The sequence below is a fragment of the Vanellus vanellus genome, assembly GCF_965231255.1.
Source record: "Vanellus vanellus genome assembly, chromosome: 1".
NCBI classification, from domain to species: Eukaryota; Metazoa; Chordata; class Aves; order Charadriiformes; family Charadriidae; genus Vanellus; species Vanellus vanellus.
The window spans coordinates 58,880,433-58,900,466 of record NC_138905.1 but is presented as its reverse complement, the minus strand read 5'-3'; the positions used below and the strand labels follow the sequence as shown (position 1 = coordinate 58,900,466).

The window sequence follows — 20,034 nt, the reverse complement described above, 5'->3', positions numbered from 1 at the left end:
CCAGGTAGTCCTCCAGCACAGCGGGGTGATAAATCCCCCCCAATAAATCCACGTAAACGAGGACCAAGTTATAAAAAAAAAAATCTTTATTTCATGTACCAGGATTTTTTTTTTTTTGTCATTTTCTCTTTTTAAAATTTTTTTTCTTTTTAACAGTCTGAAAAAAACCCACGAAATAAAGAAAATGGAGGTTGGTTTCTTGTACTGGTTTGAGCTGGACATGAGCAACACCCTTGGGAAAATGTCCTCCCCCACCCTCACCAGCCCCCGACTCCCACACGCACTCTCCCCTTCCCACCGGCCCTGGGGGCATGCTCGGCCCTGTGAATGCTCCCAAGCTCCGGGCGGCATCGGGCGTGCAAGGGCGGATGGGGATGGAAACCCCAATGCTGCCCTCCATCTGCGCTGGGGTCTGGGAAAACAGCTTTAACTTATTCCTTGGGGGGCATCGTGGGGGAGGCGATGGGGGGTTTGTGGTGTTCCCTGTGAATCTTTTTTAAAGGGCTGGGGGGTGACGGGAGGGGATTTAAGCGGTGTGGGGTGGGGTGTCTGGACACCCAGCCAAGCCACTGGCATCCTCTTCTTGCCCTGTGATGCTGTTTTTGGGGGTGACCCCCTCCGTCCCATTGCTGGCCCCTGCCCTGCCCTGTAGTGGGGAGGGGAGGTTAAAGCAGCGAAGTGGGGGGGTGGTGCAGAGGGTGCAGGGAGGATCAGGCTGCTTTTAAGCAGAAACCCCGCTGGGAGCCGAAGCGGGGGACTGCGCGGCTCCTAAAACTGGAGCAGCAGGAACCGGGACAGAAAAAAAAATAAATAACCAAAGCTGAAAAGTGGGTCTGAGCTGCCGAAGGGCTCAGCGGCCCCATCCTGCAGACCCTCGGCCTCCCGCCTGCCCAGGGGCCCCTGCTGCTTTTGGGGAGCAGCCCCAAAAAAGGGGGCCCGTCCTTGCCCCAGGCTGGACAGCGGCTCACGGGGTGTCACAGGGGACCCCGCATTCCCCTGCCACCACCTCCCCTGCCGCCTGTATCCCCCCATCCTGGGGGGAGCTGGATTAAAAGCAGTTCCTGGCACCCCCGGTGCCCTGTTCCCCCGGCATGGCAGGGAGGGAGGGGGCTGTGGTGAGGCCGGGGGTCCCACGGCAGGGTGGCGGGGGCTCAGCTCTCCTCACCGCTGTGGATGAGACCCCCTGGCAAGGGAGGGACAAGGACAAAACCCAGTGGGTGTGGAGATGCCTGACGGCGTCGCACTTCTGGCTGGCATGGCTGCCGGGACTCAGGGGGCTCAGGCCCGGAGTGGGGGCCTCCCTGGGATGGGGGCCAGAGGGGGGTGCATGTGTCAAGGCCAAGTAGCCAGTGGCCAGCTTTGGGTCATGTCAGGCTGGCTGGGCTTTGCCATGCCCCCACATGGCTGCAGACCCATTGGCAGGACCTAAGGAGGGGACTGGGCAGATTTGGGGGACACCCGGCTGCCCAGGGGAGCCTGCAGAGCATTCACAGGAGAGCGGGTGCACGCCTGGGCACATGTGTGTGTGAGCAAGGGCATGTGTGCACACCGATGCCGGCCCCGCTGTTGGCACTCTGCCCTCGGCTTTGGCCTCTGGTCCCCACCCCCACCGCAGCAGCAGCATCCTGAAGGGATGGGGGCCCCAGTGCCCTGCTGCCAGCCCCCCACCCTCTGCCTGCGCCTCCCACCCCGCTCCCCACTGCCTTTTTTCTTTTTCTTTTTGTCTTTTCTTTTTTTTTTTTTTCACAGTTTAAAGCTGGAGAAAACAAAAATGAAAAGAAAAAAATACTATCCATTTTTCTTGCAAGTAAATCCACTTATTATATTTACATTTATTTATAGCTGTTGTTTTATTAAAAAAATTGCCACTTTTTTTTTTGTTAAGAAACCTTTTTTTGTCCTTTTTTTTGTCTGTGTATGTCTTTATTTACTGTGTCTGTTTGCTTTTTGCACTGTCACCGTTAACCCCAGGGTCCCCAGGGCCGGGGAAGCGGGGACCCCCCCCTGGGGACACTGCGGAGGGGTGACTGCATTGGCTCCCTAGGGACAGGAGTCACCCTTAACCCCCACAGACCTGCGGGGATGAGCAGATCGCCACGGATCCTGGGGGAATGGAGCGGGTTGCGGTTGACCCCAGCACCCCGGGATCCTCCGGAATCGGCCCAAAGACACCGAAGTCGCTGCCGGCCGAACCCCCATCCCCTGTGCCCCGAGGAGCCCGTGCTGAGTTAAAGGTAAGTGGGAAACAAACCGTAAAATTAAACAATAAAACCCCCCAATATACGAAGAGCTGCCTCTTCCTCCTCCTCCCACTTGATTTATTGTCATTTGTTATTTCTTGGTTCCCTTTTATTTTTTTTTAAGTCTGTTTTTATTAAATGTTAAAATAATGGTACATGGGAAATCATGCATTTCTTTTAAATTTATTTCTATTTTTTAAATCTCTTTCTCTCAGTTTTAAAGTTTTTCTTTTTTTTCCTTTTTTCTTTTTCTTTTTTTTTTAAAGAATTTTTTCACTGTTGTCTCTTTCCTTGTGTTTCCTTTTCATTTGTTTGTTTTTTTTTTGTTCGCTCGCTTGTTTGTCTGCTTATCTGCTTGTTCGTTGGTTGTTTTTTTGTTGTTTTTTTTTGTTTGTTTGTTTTTGTTGTTTTTTTGTGGATTTTTTTTTTTTTTTGCGTTGGGAAGGTCCCCACCCCCCCAAGGGGCGCTCCACATCCTCCTTCCCACCCCCGTGCTGCCACCTGCCCCCTTCCACCCTCCCCACCCTGCAGCCCACCCCGTCTCCTCCTGCCTGCTCCTGCCCCATTTTCAGCTCCTGGCGACGGCTTCATACCGGGGTGGTCCGGCGGTTGGCTGTGTTGGTGTGGATAGAGTCCTTGTTCTCTTTCTGGATACAGTTGTGAACCTGGAGGAAACTGTTATCCCTGTCGGAGTTGTAGGTGGCGGTGGGGGTAGTGGTTGCCTTCAGCGGGTCCCTGGTCAGGGTGTACATCGAGATCTCTGTTGATGGGAGGGTGTTGAACCCTTTGATCCCGACAGGAGAGGCATCCCTGGAGTGTGAAGGCTCGGTGGAGCGGGAGCTGGAGCGGCTGCGTCTCTGATAGCGGTACCGGTAGCTGGGGATGCGGGTGATGGCGGAGGACTGGAGGTAGTCCGTGGCACGAGCATTGGCGCGCAGCTGTTTGTGCCGGTCTATGAACATGTGGACGGCCAGCACTCCCACCATCTCGGCTATAATGAAGGACAGGGCCCCAAAATAGAAGGACCAGCCGTAGGAGTAGCTGTTCTTCTTGGAGTCACTCTTGGAGGGGTCTCCAGCATTGGCTGATATGTATACGATGATGCCAATTATATTACTCAGACCTGCCAGCCAGATGGTGGGGGAGAGAGAGGGAGACAATCAGGAGGGTCAGACGTGGTGGTGGTGGGGGCCATGGGGTTGAGCCCCAGCACTTGGGAGGTGGGGATGGGAGGGCCCCCAGCCACCCATCCCCTCCTGGTGGGCAGCTTTCCTTGGGAAACCCAGGCAAGATCCTCCTTGCGTGACTGCAGCATCCTTGGACTGCACTCCTGGCTGGTCCCTGAGAGATGCTGGCTGGGAAACCCTCTCCCTCCAGCAGCTCCCAAGCAGCAGGAAAGCCCCTGCCTGCAGGGTGCTGCTGCCTGCCTTTGCCAGGCAAACAGGAAGGGCAGAGAGGCATCCTTGGGAGGCTGCTTTCACCCCGAATAAGGCTCATCAGGGCTGGGAAACACACGCGCTCCTGCCTAGGCAACCCTGACCCTGCAGGATGCCCCAGCTGGGCTGCCCCCCCCAAACCCCACCCCCCAGAGCCCATCTCCGGGGCGTCAGGCCCTGTGCATCCCTTTACCTGCGGACACGAAGAAGATGCCGGCACTAAGGATGATGTTGTGTCGGGTTTTGTAGAACTCGCTGGCTGCAATGCAGAGTCCACCCATGAAAAGCAGAATCACACTCAGGATCGGGAAAATACTAGAGGCTCTAACAGCCCCTGCGGAGGAGAGAGGGAGAGGGGTAGAAAGAACAGCGCAGGTGTGAGAGAGAGGAAAAAGGGGCACGGAAATGGCACCGGGGAGAGGGGAAGGTGGGATGCAAGCACATTTCATTGGTGGGGGCGAAGGGGGGAGATGGAGGGCAACGTGTTGGGGAGGGAGTAATTCAAGGAGGGATAAAGGCATCGGGAGATGGAGGGAGGGAGAGAGAAACAAAGTGTGTCAGAAAAAGAGATCGGTCCGAAGCAGCTCTCCCGCACCCTGACTGCTGCTGTGAAGCCGGTGGCCCAACGTGGGCAGGAGGGGGCTGTGGGGCTGGTGGCTGAGCTGGGAGCCTGCCTCGTGCTGCCTGTCCCCCCCTCACGCTGTCTTTTCCTCCGCTTTTGGGGGGACTACAGGCTGGAGGGGGTGCACCGGCACCATCCGGCTTCTCCTGTGGAGCACTACCACTCGAGCCCACTCTTCAAAGAGCAGCAACCCAAATGCTTCCCACACAATCTCGAATCCTCCTGAAAGGGCACGAGCATCTCAAGGAGAGATTTTTCTTTTTTTTTTTTTTAGGGCTGGGAAGGAGCTCCTGGTGCTGTGCACTGCTCTGCAGCTGCAGTGAGGACTCAGAAGCGAAAGTCTCAGCCCTGCGTGCTGAAACACAGGGTTTATCCTAGTGATTAAACGACTGGGCTCCTTCCAGAGGGCAGTGATGGGTTCGGATGTGCCAGCTCCCACACACGCACGCTCTCCAGCGATCGATATGGGAAGAGCTCAGCCAGCAGAGGGCAATGGCATAGATGCATGTATATGCTCATACGCACAAGTAAAACATACCCCAAAGCTTCTGGGGGGACTCTCTTGTGTTCACGCAGCAAGAGGCCGGGACTGTGTATACGCACACCCGTGCACACATTCATGCATGCTCACACTGCTTGTGGGCCATTCAGTGGCTACCAACGGTCTGCCTGAGTTTGTGTTGCCAATATTCATATTTTTTAACTAGGAAGGCCTTCCCCCGTCCCTTTCCAAGAGAAAATAAGCTGTTAAAGTGTGAAATGAAGCCTTGCTTGATAAAGAAAGGTATCAGATGGGCTGGTGCAATTCTGCTCATGGAGCAAAGATCTGGAAGGGGGGATGAAAGCTAATCACTCCTTGCCTGCAAGAATGAACCCCACTGAATCAAGTGCAGGACTTTTTCCTAAGTGAGCCGAGACGATGCTTCAAAGACCCTGTTGGCATTGGGATCCTACCAGGCACAAGCAATCAGCTCTTTGAGGTGGGCCCTAGCCCATTGCCTGCGCATGGGGAATGCAAAAGGCAGGGAGAAACCTCTCCCGCTTGCTTTTTAGTTCTGCCTGGCTGTTTTTCAGGGAACAGGATAGTGATAATAACCATCTTAATAGCTTCTGGAAAGCAAGGCGGGATTTGACAATGTGAAGCTTAAATGGCAGTAAGCAAACATCAAGCAGACATCCACTGTTCAAAGGGTTTCTAGAGGGATGCTTGGTCAGTCCTGCAGCCTGGCCCTGACCACATCGGTTTTATCTGGGTCTTAATTCTGAAATTCACGTCTGTTGGGAGAACACAAAGTTGCTGTCTGACATGGGGAGCTGCAGGCGTTATGTGATGGGAGAGGACAGCAGCCTCACTCAGCCCCTGCTTTCTGCCCCTCAGGAGGACCATGCCAGCAAGAGAGGGATGGAATTTCATCCAGTCTTCCTGAGTCCAGAGCCTTTGGTCTAAAGAGAAGGGAACTCATGATGATGCTCGGGTGCTCCCTCGTATCATCTGCTCTTGAACTTGAGTGTCTTCTAGAAAAGAAATGCAGGGAGGCTTCTTCTTCCTCTCTGACAACAGGCATTTGATTTCAAAAAGCCTAAGACACCTTATGTGGACGGCTGGCAGAAATAAAGTCTAAGCCCTCCTAAGCTATGGACACTGCCCCACAATCGTCCTGGTCCCCTGAATGAGGGAATCACCTAGTCTGATTCTAATAAACAACTTCCTAGCTGTTCCTGCCAGTACTGCCAGGCATTGCCCATGCAGAGCACCCAGGGACTCTGGTTTGGCAGAAGCCCTGGGAAGAAGCTGTTCAGTGGGGTCCCTCTCCAGTCAGCAGAAATCCCACTTCCCTCAGGAGTGACCCAAATAGTCCTTTATTGACTTGTCAAATCCCTCTATGAACCTGGTTCTTTCTTAAAAAAGGGCTCTACCCTTGGGACGCGATCAGTTCCTGACATTGGGCCAGTTTTTGTCAGCAGATCTTGTTCCCTCTGAGGGAACAGATCCATCCTTCTTGAGACGTTCACCCCCTTCCCCCGGCTCTTCTTTCTGAAGTGCAGCTGATGCTGCAAGCGGCTTCCTCACTCCCAAACAACTCTGCAAGAGCTGGTTTGCCCTCAGAGGCAGCCTGCACAGGCATTGTGCCAAACCGGATCAAACCCCAGTCTTCAGCTCTGCTGTTCAGGGGCCACGCAGCGATTAAGAGACTGATGCTGCAGAAAGGCATCTGAAAGAAGCAATCTCCCTGGGTTATTTACAATTTACAGTGGATGAAGTACTGTTTGAGAAACCAAGAGGAAGCAGCATCAGATCTGCCTCTTTTCACATACAAATGAGCCTCACAGAGCCTAAATTATCTCTCATCCCTGCCGCAGGGCTGGGTCTCCACATCTGGCTTGGAGCACGCCCAGATGACAAGGAGCTATTCTGAAAGACTCCCGGCCTTTGGAGAAACTCCGATGCTTAACCTTGGGAGGTCAAAAGCTCTTATCGCAGATTTCTGAAGGGAGAAGATCTCTTCTCCTAATGTCAAAAGGCATTGGGCTTGTGGAGGGAGGGCAGGATAACAAGGTGGGGACCTAAGAGGAGGAGTGATCCCTGTTCGGCTGTGCTAAAGGAAGAGCAAGCTCCTGCTTCTGGGGCAGGTGGAAATGCTGACTTGTGATCAGGGAGGGATGATGTGGATCTGCCCTGCTGGCCTGGCTGCCTTCCCTGTCCCCATGCACAAAGTGGTGCGAGCTTCGTCTGCGCCTCCCAGGCTGCACTCGGATCTCAGGTTAGGTTTCCTTACGGAGATGCCATGTGCCTGGGGTACAGCACCTCTACTGGGGGCTCTGGGTGAGCACCAGGTCTTCTATTCAAAGGGCTCTGACTGTCTTTATTCCTACTTCCCGTTCCCATCACTAAAATCACTAAAACCAGCAAAGATCACGTCTGCAGCCTCTGTAGGCAAGTGGTGTTTGGGGAAACATGAAGACAGAAATAGGTGCTCCTCGGACACAGTCCCACTAATTTCTTACATCTGAGACACCTGGAGTATCAGGTAAGGAAATATAAACTTCCTCTGCTTCAGGAGGACACACACACACACTCATGCACACTCACACTGCCCCAGTTAGCCCAGTCCTGACTTTATGCCCACTCAGCAGCTCTCCAATGGATTTCAATTAAGACTCTGATTTATATTGTAATTAATTGCCGTTAATAAAAAATGCCACTGATTGTTACTGTGAGTTTGAAACTTGCACTGTCTCGTGGGCAAGGTCCCAGGAAGGTGAGAATAGAACTGTTTTTGAGGGGTGGCAAGGCTCTGGGGTCACCTCCTCTGGCCTGCTGAGCCTCACAGGTCACAGCATCTCCACCACTCTATCTTCAGAAACCAAAAGGCACCCGACGCTGGCACCTACGAGCCATTGCAAGAAGAGCCTGCGGACTTACGGAGGAAATATTCTGCTGTATCGGCTTCATAATCTGCATCCTCAGGGAAGTGATCGATTTGCTTACACAGACCTTTAAAATTCCCTAGGGAACAAAAGAAAAAAAGAACAAATGAGAACACCAAAACCTGCCTCGCAGGAACAGCTGCCCTCTGCATAGCCCTTTGTGCCCACCCTGCCTTCCTCCCAGGCAGCACGCCCGCTCCTGTATGGACGCCCATTAAATGCCCAAGTACTCTCCTCGCACACTCGCACACGTATCTCCCTCTTATTTGCACAGGAACATGGGATTCACCATCTGGATCCAGCTTGACGTCCACCTAGGCCAGCGCCCCTTGCTCAGCGGTGGAGAGCACCAGAGACTTTGGCCGGCGGGTATGACTCCTGCTGCAGATGGACGGGAGAGCACTGCCGGCATCCGAGGGAGGTGGGATGGGAAGAGGAGCCAGAGACTGGGTCATGCTGCGAAGCACAAGGGTCAGGGTCCCTTCCCTCAGTACCAACCAGAGTAACTGTGGGTGTTTGTATTTCACCTGGCATGGCCTCGGTGGATCCCAGCAGTGCTGTGTACGGCGAGGTGATCAGGTTTGGGTGGAAAAGCGTTTCTTTCTCTCAGCTGTGAATTTGCTGCCTATTCATTTCATGGGCAGGATACGTGCCGTTGGTCTGGTGCAGTATGAGAAGAACAAAAGCTCTTAATCTACTTTCTCTGTGTGACTGCTTGCTTTTGCATACCTTTATCAGGTCACCTCTTGTGTCCTCTCACAGACTAAGGCTACAAGAAGCTTGGTGCAAGTGTGTGTATGCGGCTTAGCAGCAAAACACCCTTCCCACTGGGGGAGCAAAATCTTCTGCCATAAGTGAGGGAAGCTGGGCTGGTCACCCTTAGTTTTATCAGGCTGGTTTACACACAGCACCTTCTGTTAGCTTTAGTCATGGGGCATACTTTTTCACACATTCCATGACCAGCAAAGCGATTCCAGGAGGAGGCCAGTGACATCTTCCCAGTCTTTTGTCATCTGGGATGTCTATCAGGCTCTTATTTTCATCATTCATGCCTCTCTCCTCTTGAAATCAGGAATACTACTCCAGAGATCCATGTCATCATCATCACCACTGGTTGATTAGTATCTCAAAGAATCAGTTTGTTCATGCTTGTACAGGGGTGACCATGTGGAAGGCAATTTCATTATACCTCCTGGGGTTCTCCCAACCTTTTTCTCCCACATTCCCTTACGTTTACCACTGGACTCCTGCACTGGCTGGCCATTAACACAGAACAGATGTACATAATCTGTTCAGAAAGGAGGAATGCAATGTCCACATGAGGTGCATGGATAGGCATAGTGATCCCATGGGCTCTCTCACCAGACGTCTGCCACCAAAGTGGCTCAGCCTGACTGATCCCTCAGCAGAAGCATTTGAAGCCTGAGTCTGGAGAGTGACAAACGCTGTGGCAGCCTGGGAAAGCTGGCTGCCATCCTAGTCCCGAGTCCAGCTGCTGGACCAGCTGGGTGTGCAGGGCAAGGGGACAATGAAGCCACCAGACTTGTGACTGTTGCCTCTGAGAGGGATTGCTTGTGAGGAACCCAGAGGTCTTCCAGGCCAACCTTACCCAGGCTGAGAGCTGCAGGGACCATGTCAGGCCCCTGAGTCGTGTCTTGGAAGGTTTATTCCAGATGAATTCCAATAATCTTTCAGGTATTTGGGAATAGCTGGAAGAAGGACCAAGCTCAAAGAATTCCCCCTGAATTTCTTCTAGAGTTCAAGCCTTGATGGAGCAAGGTTTGGGATGCTTTGGGAGGCAATGCTGAGCAAATAGCTGTAGAAAGCAGGCAGGTGGGTTCCTCTAGGTCAGCCCCCAAGCTCGTCTCCTTTTGCATCCAGTCGGCTTGAGTCTGATGCTTCTGAGATACCTATTGCCTTTAACTACTAGTTCAAAGAGCTTCCTTGAAGAGGCTAGAGACAGCAGAGAGGAGTGTGTGTGTATGTAAGAGGTAAGTAATAGGAGAAGAAAGTAGGAACAAAGCCTCTCCGTGAAGTGTTGTTCCCACATTGAAACTGTGGGTTATGAAAGGAGGTTATTAATCACCCATCCCCAATCAAGTTACCCCGTTCAAGAAGTGTCTGCTTCTTAGCCGTGGCTCCTCTGGAAGGAAAGCTTCATAGCCAAGCAAATTCCCCTGCCACACTCCCACCCTGCTACTTGCCCACTTAAATACCTGTGAGGAAGGCAGATACAGCATGAAGGGGGCCCTTTCCCTTGCTTGCCCCTGACTTCCTGGGGCCGTCTGCCCACAAAGGATGAGCAGCTCATCACCCTGGTCCTTTGGCTGCAGCCACTGCTGTAGAGTGCATGTGAACACTACCACTCTGCAAGGCACGGGGGAAGTCTCCAGCCTCAGATTTCAGCTCCTTGTCCAGCAGATCCTGAATGTTGAGTACCTCCTGCCCCTACATGCTAGGGGGCAGGCAGAGCCTGTGTGCATGTCCCTGGTGAGGGTCCCGGTGCACAGCCAGAGCCCCCCAGTTGGAATTAACCAGGGAGAGAAGAGGCACTGCATCTGGAAACCCTCTCACTCTGTGACATCCTTTCCCTGCTTCCTCTCTTCTCCCTCTCCCTCGTTCCGTTTCTTGCTGTATTTGAGCCTGTTTAATTCCTATGTGAAGAATCAAGCTGCTTGAGAAAGATGCTGCATCTTGTGCGGGGTGGCTTTTATATGGACTTGTGTGGGATGGCTAGTTAGAGGTTCAGCCGCTTAGGCAGGGTGAGGGGACATGCAGGCTCTTTGATAATCTGCTTCTGGTGCTGGGTGTCCAAAAGGCCTTGCTGATCCAGCTCAGTGGGGTGCTTGGTCATCAGGGTGTCCAGCCTTGGCTCGCTTAAAATGCTATGGCATTGAGGAGAGCCCCTTCACCACAGGCTGGTACGCCATGCCAGGCTGATCCCCCTCCCTGGCTCAACTTTGCTGGGCTTCGTCAGGGCAGGGCGGCCATCCTTGGTCCCTCTTCAGCCCCTGCTTTGCCTGTGCTCGGGACAGAGCGCCACAGCGCTGGATGCTGACTATTCGCCTGTGCTACTGCACCCTCTCCTCCAGTGCCTCCTAGCTCCTCTGGACGATGGATGGGGAAAGGATGCAGAATTTAGGTCATTAATGTTCTAACTGGGAATAGAAGAGAACGAGATTCAGTTTTTGCTCTGCCACAGGCGTGCTGTTAAAACCACATCTTCTCTCCGCCTCGGCAAAATGGGGGTGCCTGCACACCTCTGCCTCGTGCCGCACGGGGACATGTTAAAGAGGGCATGGTGTGGGTGCGCTGGCGCTAGTGGCGCTGCAAGCCCACGGCGTCGGTGAGCGGCGGATGGCGGCGGTTCAGCAACCCGCTCGGTGTGGGGAAGGCCTCAAAGCCGCTCCTGGCGCCAAGGTCACTCGGCAATTCTCTGACGGACATCTGCGGCCTGCTGAAACGGCGCAGCAGCCTCCTCGGCACCTGTGCCGGTGGAAGTGCGGCAGCCGCCTGCCGGAGGGGGGAAGAGGGGGATGGAGCAGCTCAGCCGCGCTGCTGAGGTTTGACACAATGGCCTTTGCCCGCGCTGCACGTGGGGTTTGCGGAGCCGGGGAGGGAAGAGCCATGTGTCACCCCATAGTTAATACTCCTGAATGCCTGAGCAAGAGCGAATCATTCTTTGGGAGGGTGTGTAGAGCTCTGAGACCCCCTCAAGGGAGTAAGAGCGATGCCTCCTCTGTACTTGTATCCCTTTGCCCTTCCCGTTCTTCCCGACTTGAGCGGTTTCATGCTGCGAACCCTGAAGCAGGCAGGTGTTGAGCTCTCTGGCTTCTCCTGCATGCCTCTCTGAGAAACTTAAGCCATGTGCTTCCACCTCCTCCCTGCAGCTCTCCCAGTGCAGTTTGGTTCCCCTCCTCATCCGCTTTCTCATGCTCACCCACCAGTTCTTCCTCCTGTTTCTCAGTCTCTCTCATTCATCGCAGCCACTTCCCTCTCCCCGGCGTATCGGTGTGGGCATCCTCCGAGCAGGCTGCTTTGGGATGTGCAGGCTGCAAAGGAGGCAGGGAGGAGCTCTCAGACTTGTCTCGGGACAGAAAGGCTGGGGAGGCCCAGGTCTGCGGAAAATCACAGAGCAGCCCTCAGGTCCTCTGAGTATTACTGGGAGTCCTTGGATGAGATCCCCGGCATTTGCTTGTCGCCTGCCCAAGCTTTGGAAGCTGGAGGAGCTAGGATTGGTGCAAAGTGCACTTCTCCCATTGCCTGGACCGGGACAGAAGTTGCCCAACTGGGGCATTAAGAGCAGGGACAACCTGCCATACTGCCAAGAGAGACTGAAAGTCTAAGATGCATGAAAATTGATGTTAACTGCGCATTCAGCCCTCAGAGAGACCTCCTCCAATGCGGCTGGGTCATTGTTTGGGTACACGCTGTCTATCCAGGACAGCTGGCAGCCGTCAGCTCTGCTGCAGCGAGAGTCAGACCGAGTTACCCCCGATGAGAACCTGGCTCAGTATTGTTGGTGATATGGTTTATTTTTGTGCCGCTTTGTGCAGCCCTGTCTCTTTCAGAAGTCTCGCTTGCCTGCAGAGTGCAATCCATCGCAAAATAGTAAGTTCCAAAGAATGAAAAGCTACTCCCTTCCTGCGGGGTAGGAACACTTTTAAATGGTCAGGACTGCACATCTGAAAACTGGGAGCCAGAGGCACAGGAAAAGGCATCCAAAAGGAGAGAAGCAGACAAAGAGGGACAAGAACAGAAAGACCTGTTTTCCCAGAATGATTTGTGATATTTCCATTTATGGAAAAAAGCAATCCACTGAAAGCTTTCCTTCAGTCTCACTCTCTAATTTAGCAGAGGTTTTGGCATGATAGCTTCTAGAGAAATAAATAAAGGGGGCTGGATATAGCTGTTGTCTCTAAAAGCTCAGAAAGATGGCTTGGTGTTGGCCAAGGATTCAGTACCTCTTTCTGCCACACGCTCCCTGTATCATTTTAGGCAAGTCATTTAACCCCCTTCTTCATTCACTCAAAATGGGAATAACGGTATTTCCCTGCCTCAGGGAAATATCCTGAGGGTATTCATATTAAAAACGTGATCAGACACTAGATCATCTGGGCCAGATAATTCTCCCCACCTTCTAGTTCAAACGTAACGTGCTCATCTTTGATGTGACCTTCTCCCGAATGAATGTGAAGGCTGTGCACATGTGAAAGCTCTCTCAAAGTCACACTTGTGATTCCTGCCTTACAAGTAATCTTCGTCTCAGATTAATATTTGCTGTCTACCCATGAAAGAAATGTGAGAAACGGCACACAAAGGGCGGGTAGTGGGACACAAACGCAAACATTTCTTTCTCCTCCAGGACCCTGTTTCTGAGCTGTTTGGTAGCAGGTGGTGAAGTGGGGCTCAGAGCCAGCCTCTGGGCTGGAAAGACAAATTCCACAGCTACGTGGCAAACTGTTGGCGTGTCTTTCTCACATGTATTGGCAAAGGGCTTCCAAACCAGGAGAGCAGGTCTGCCATCCCTGTCAAAAAATGACACTAGTGGCACTCAGTTGTTAATGCCCAACCTGACAGGATTTCAAGAGGAAGGAATGAGGTTTCATGATGTGCCAAGGGAAGCACAGGAAAAGCCCTTCGAAGGCATTTCGATTGCTCTCCACCCTTCCAAGAATGAAGCACTCAAGAGTACTCATCATTTTGGGGGATTTGGAGCTGATGAAGAGTACAGTGGCAGGGAGCATAGACAGTGCTTGCAGGCGTCTGCTTTTACCCACCTGTGCTGACATGCTCAAAAGAAAGCATGGTTCTTCAAAGAGCTCAAGATCCCTCTCGGGGATTCTCTCCTTAGATAGCACCTTACAAAAATTAGGCCATCTTTTTACATGCCTCAGTATGCATTTAAAGGCCTTGGGGTTATACCAGCAAATGTAGCCACTGTGCCACAAGGGATGGTAATTTTGGGGCTTGAGCAGGTGGTGCTCCAGCAGCTCTGACGGTGCATAGCAGCAGGGGATGCTGTGCTAGTGGCAATACTTCTTGTCTCCAGTGGGTAATTTTAAGACCAGAGAGTCCACAGCTCTCCTTAGGGACAGAGGAACTTTCCACTACAAGATGAAGTTCAATGGGGCAACAAATGGGGTCCGTGGGGGTGAGCCTGGGATAATAGCAGAAATCCCATGGGAACAAAGGACTATCAGTGATCTCGCCACCTTCCCGTCCCAATGCAATGTGCCTGCTTTGATGTGGTCTTCTCCAACATAAACATGCAGCAGTGCATAAGTTAAAAAACCCAAACAAAACCCTAGCAACATAACCAGTATGTTGCATACATAATTCTCTCCCTGGGGAGAGGATAAAAGAACAAACCACATGTGACTGATATCAAGCCCCATCACTTAATGTGCCACTGGAAATCATTCAGAGATTGTGGTGAAGAAGCCTGTAAAAGAACTGATGCAAAATAGAAATTGATCTTATAGTTATGAAAGAATATCCCCCCTGCCTACAAGGTAGAACCATTATACCAGCTCTCCTCACCTTATTATTAATAATCATGTTTATTACAGCTGTTGCCACGGTTCAGATGATAAAGGGAGTTTACTGCAGTAAAAATGGTACAACCACTGCCTTACAGATGATTGCTGCCTTGATGAGCACAAAGGAAGGGGTATATCACAGCGCATTAGCAATGACCAAAACTACAGCAGTAAAATGGTCTGATAATACCAGTCCTGGGGATGTCAGTTTAATCAGGAGATGGTTAATAAATAGAAAAAGAAATGCAGACATAGATGAGCAGGGGAGAAAAAAGGGGGAGAAGCCAGTATGGGGTAGCACTGAGGAGGAGTTGGTGAGGTGGAAGGAGAGAGCTAGAGTGAACAGCCACCGAGCGAGGGTGAAAGGAGTCCCATCCAAGCCAGTACCAGGCTCCTGTTCTGCCTTTTTCAGCTCTTACTCCTCGCTTGCTCTCTGTAGCACTCCCTGACAGCCACCCAGTGAAGGAGAGGGGGCTAATGACAGGAGAAGACACCACGTGTGCCGCTGGAGGCAGCTTGGGTCCCCCCGGGTAGAGCCTCGGCAGTGTGGGAGTGCAGAAGATCCCCATCACGTTCCGGCGTTACCCGCATGGTCCCCCTGCAGCGCTCCGCCTGCCTGGCGCTGCAGCTGCGGCGGACGGGGATCGCGCTGCATTACGGCCGGACCCTGCGCCTGCTCTCAGCCTTGAATTGCTTTGCGTTTTTCCTCGGAGGTGGCAGCCTCCTCGCCTTCCCACCCGGCTCCGTAACGCTGCTGCGTGTGGCTAAGTAGCCGATAGACTCTGCCTCAGCGCTGGCTATAGCTGTTCCTTGTTCGTGGGTGGAGATGCAGTGGTAGGAAAACCTATTATTAAGATTATATGAAGATTTCCATTTATAAACACCCTCTTTTTACAGGGTTGTAACTTTCAAAAATATCCTCACTGTGGCTTGAAATTTCCCATGCTTTGTCACAGGCAGAGAGTGAGATTGGCCAGGAAAATTGGGCAAAGGCTTTTGAACACGTTTTGGTGCAACCACAAATCCAGCACGTTTGAGCTTTACAAGCTGAAACATTGCGGGTGGCTGGTTTTCAGGGACTGCTAGACATCTGTCCAAGTTTCGAATGAAAAACCTCAACACAGCAGTAATAAAAATCATTCAAAAAATCCTTTTTGCGTACATCCAGTGCAAACATCTCACCCGGTAAACAATCGCTTCTCTTTTCTAGACTTTGCCAGAATCAAACTTGAACTGAAATTCTTCTGAAAATAGTACTAAACACAGAAATGTATTAGGCTTATCTAAATCATCTAAAGCTGTGGATAATTTTGCTCCTCCTAATGTTGTATTTCTCTGCCTGCTGTGCTGGCATTCTGAAATTAAAAATAGTTTTATATATACATATTTAACAAATGCTTGTTATGATTTCATATATATGTCAATGAAATAATTTTGCTTTTCTAACTGATATTTTCCTATGTGATTCAGTGAATATGTAAATCATTGACAATACCTCTGATACCTCAGCAGAGAGGTTAGAAACTAATTCTACAGTTGTTAGAGTGACTAGTGTCACTCTAGGTAAGAAAAACATATGAACTTTCTGGCTTATGAGCCCTTCTCCAGAGTTTTCAAGGTATAACAGCTGAGTTGGGAAAAGCTATTGCCATTGCCTTGGAAGAAGAGGCAGAACTGGTCTTTAAATGAGACGGGAACCAGAAAAAGAATTGAGAAAGCTGTGCTCAGATGTTATAGCATGTTGTTGGGTTTTAAATTCCAGGAGCTGCAAGGGTGTAAGATGGAAAAGTGAGGCAGAAGTTGATCAGGACATGGAGGGAAGTCCAAGGAAAACAGAAAGGGCGAGTGAAAGAAATCAAGATATTACAGAGGATTAAAAAAAAATATCTGGCAATTTGTAGAAAGAACATTTGTGTGTGTGTGTAACGAGTCAAATGTGACACTACAACTGTGAGCCAAGTGACAGGAAGGGTGATGCAATTATCTGCAGTGAGAGAGAAATGATGTGCATAAGGTGTGGGAGGAAAGGAGGTGCTCCATAGCTACCACAGGCAATCCCAATCCACAGCTGCACATCCAGATGTCAGAGGAAGGGAGATGCTAATGTAAGCTCGGAGGGAAAGGGGTGGATGGGCTGAAGGGAGTATTTAAGGGCTGTTGCTTCTCTTTTCTCTTTTGTTTTTTTTTTTTTTTTTTTCTCCTATCACAGCAACAATACTGTAACTAGGACAGGTTTTGCATACAGGGTTACAACAACAAACTCTTAGAAATCAGAGCATCCTAGCTGGATGAGGACATAAGCATTGAACCATCTCGAGCTTGAACTCAAAGACCCAGAGCTCAGGCGGGTTAGTCTCTCCGCAGAAGCATGCAGAGGAAATCCATGGGCCAGAGAATTTATAATACAGCTTATATGCATCGGGTTGCATTTTTCTCCTCAGATACAACTGCGTTGCTAATCTGTGAGCGTGCATCAGAAGCCAGAGCCAGGCTCTGTCAGGCTACTGTACAGTAGGTCATGTTTTGGGTCAGAGGTGATTGGAACTTACCACGCACAGGCACGGATTTACCAGGCAAGAAGAGAGGGAAAAACAGTCCCCCTTACACCGTGAAAAGTGGCCTGTGCAGCCATGAGCTGTACAGTGCCTTGGTTCAGATGCAGGCTGAGCCTCTTCCCCAGTGAGAATTTGGGCTTGGCTCCACCTGGAGTACTGCATCCAGCTCTGGAGCCCTCAGCACGGGAAACACATGGACCTGTTGGAGCAGGTCCAGAGGAGGGCCACAAAAATGATCAGAGGGCTGGAGCAGCTCTCCTATGAGGACAGGCTGAGAGAGTTGGGGTTGCTCAGCCTGGAGAAGAAAAGGCTGTGGGGACACCTTATTGTGGCCCCTCAGTACTTAAAGGGGGTCTACAAGAAGGATGGGGCCTGTAGCAATAGGACAAGTGGTAATGTTTTTAAACTAAAATAGGGTTGATTTAGATTAGTTATAAGGAAGAATTGTTTTATAATAAGGGTGGTGGGACACTGACACAGGCTGCCCGAAGAGGTGGTAGGTGCTCCATCCCTGGAAACATTCAAGGTCAGGTTGGACGGGGCTCTGAGCAACCTGATCTAGTTGAATACATCCCTGCTCATTGCAGGGTGAGTTGGACTAGATGACCTTTAAAGGTCCCTTCCAACCCAAACGGTTCTAGGACTCTATGGTTCTACGATTCTATGGTTCTATTCCCAAACTCCAAATCTTGAATCTTGAAACTGTAATGCTGTGTTCACAAGACTTTTTGAATGCAATTTACTTAGTCATTTTTAAATTACGAAGGAGGAGGAAAGGCAATTCAAATCTTTCATCTCCAACTCCACACTGCATTTGTCTCTGACATACCCAGCCGGATCTATAGGGAAACGTTGTCCTCAGTTAAACTGGTGTAAATCTAGTGTGACTCTGAGCTGCTCCTTCAGCAGATATGGTCACAACCGAGAGAGGAATTAGGCTTGCAGCTGGTAATTAGCTTATGAAGTATGCGGTGTGCTTTAGGGTCCTTCAGGATGCAAAGCACTATATAAAACTTATTATTAGTTATTAATAATAAAAATACCCAAGAACCCCAGGGAAATAATCCAAAGAATGGAGTAAGTCAATGACAGAGGCAGCTTTCAATCAGTTCTCCCTTTTCTGCGCCACTTAAACTCTCCTCCTCCCTCCCCTCCAAGGCTTAGACACATGGAGGAAGGGAGAGACCCCCATTGCACATGCTTAGCAATTTGGCAGTCTCAGCAAGTCTCCTGTGTTCTCCCACACAACATTGTCAGCCTGTGGTAGGAATTGTCAAATCTGTAACATAATTGACAGCCAGCAGTAGAAATTTTGGGGAATAACAGGGCGTGGGAATCCCTCAGCTTGCTTCCCATAGGAAAATAGGAACCCTGCCCTGGTGGTCCTCAGGGCCTGTCATCTCATTGCCCTCCCTGCCCCTGGGAAAAGGACTGGGCAGGTAGGCACTGCTTTCTTTCTTTAATGATCTCTGAGTGAGAATTGGAGGTCTGACTGCGGTCGCCTGTGTCGGGGTGAGCGGCTCCACTGGGGATGCACAACCTGTTTTGTCTATTCCAGCCCAGCAGATGAGTGTGATGCTTATTTTAGGTGAGGAAATAGAACAAGAGAAGGGCTGGGTTTTCTCTAGCACTTTTTATACCTCAGGGAACCCAAAGCCCTTCATGCAACACTGAGAAAGATCCCCCAGTGTGGTGGCTCTGCAGAACGAGCATGGCAGCCATTACGCGCTCACTGAGCTCGCACACGCTTGCCCTCGGAGAGCGGAGGCGGCTTTACCCAGGCAGGGAATATGCGTTATTCCTTACTCCGTTCAGAAAGCGCGCTGGGATTTTTGCTGTCCCTTCAGGCAGCCCACCAGAGATGGCCAGGAGGGAACTCGGCGTAGGGTTTCCTTGGCAGAAAGCCCTGCTGGCTGCAGCGCTTCGGGTTGAGCTGCAAATGTGCAGGGCCGCGCACTCGCGGAGCTTTTCTGCCCTGTGCCCTTTATACCCTGAAATGTACCACCTACAATCAGAAAATGAAAACCCCAAGGAAGAGGTCAAGGCTTCCTAATTGTGCAATTTCCTCTAGCAGTCGCTACGTCTCGCCCTGCAGCATTGGAGTTTCAGGAGAAGCCCAACCCGGAGCAGGTCCCCAGCCAGGCCGGGGCTACTCAGTACTGTGCTCTGGGGGGCAACCTGGGATGAGGGGAACGTGAATCTGCCCAACATCCTCTTTAGGATGCTCACCCCTTGTAAATCCACTCCTGACCTGGACATCACTCACAAAACAATCCAAAGCCTCCCAAATGCTCCTAAAGCAGTAAAGAATAAGAAACTGGAGGGAAGGCGGGGCGAGAAGAGTGGAGGGCTGACCTCATGTACAGCAAATCCCTCCTTACAGACATCTGGGGGAGAATCCACTGGTGCCCCCAGCTATCCCAGAAATGGGAGCTCCCTGCCTTGGCAACGTCCCCAGGGTGGGGACAGCCTCCACTGCAGACCCTTCCCAATCAGCCTTAACACTGAACCCAAACGTGGCTTAATATTTTTTCTTGCATTTCCCAGCTATGCTGAGATTCAGGATTTGAAGCGTTACGTGGGTTGTGTATACAGGTCCCAAACAATTTTAAGCTCTTACTCCCCTGGGATTTTTTTGGTGCAATTGCTGGCAGGGCAAATATCTGGAGGAACAACCAGACTGGTCTGCGAAAGCTGTAGGAAAGCAGTGCCCTCTGTGCTAAAACAGCCAGGACACAGAGTTTGCTTTGGTACCCACGAAACAAACATCATGCTTCATTTTGACTTGGGTTCAGAAAGTGTTGGTAAACACTGTCTACATCCCACAGGGCCGAACAGGGTAGCTGGCCCGTGTGAATCTGATCAAATTGCGTTAGCACAGCTATGCTGTGGGTCTCAATGTCTTCAGACGAGCTGCTGCTGTTCCAACTTGCTGCTTTACTCATAATCCACATCAAACATTGGGTGTTAAAGTAGATATTGCGCAGATTTGATTTTAGGTCCCTTTTTATGCAGCTGAGCAAAAACCAAATGCCAAGCCTTGCGAGTGGTGTTAGCTTTTAGAGGCTGCTATTAGAACATTAATAATTTTATTATTGTTATTTCCTCTGGGTTGCAGGTCCCCCAGTGATTTAAAAGGAAACAAAGTGACTTGGCCCTCTCCTGAAGCGCTTACAACAAAAGTTAAACTTAAGTACAGTGCTGGGTTTA

At 51.0% G+C, this 20,034-nt stretch overlaps 1 protein-coding gene across 1 annotated transcript in view; it reads right to left on the bottom strand.

Moving 5' to 3' along the window:
- Positions 1–2,827: 2,827 nt before the first annotated feature.
- CACNG2 (calcium voltage-gated channel auxiliary subunit gamma 2) overlaps positions 2,828–20,034 on the bottom strand; it is a gene marked incomplete at both ends in the record, with an annotated part of 51,674 nt that continues 34,467 nt past the window's right edge. The window contains 3 exons of the mRNA XM_082498225.1: positions 2,828–3,363; positions 3,870–4,010; positions 7,723–7,806. Of these exons, the coding sequence (XP_082354351.1) occupies positions 2,828–3,363; positions 3,870–4,010; positions 7,723–7,806 (761 nt within the window). The remainder of the gene's footprint in view (positions 3,364–3,869; positions 4,011–7,722; positions 7,807–20,034) is intronic.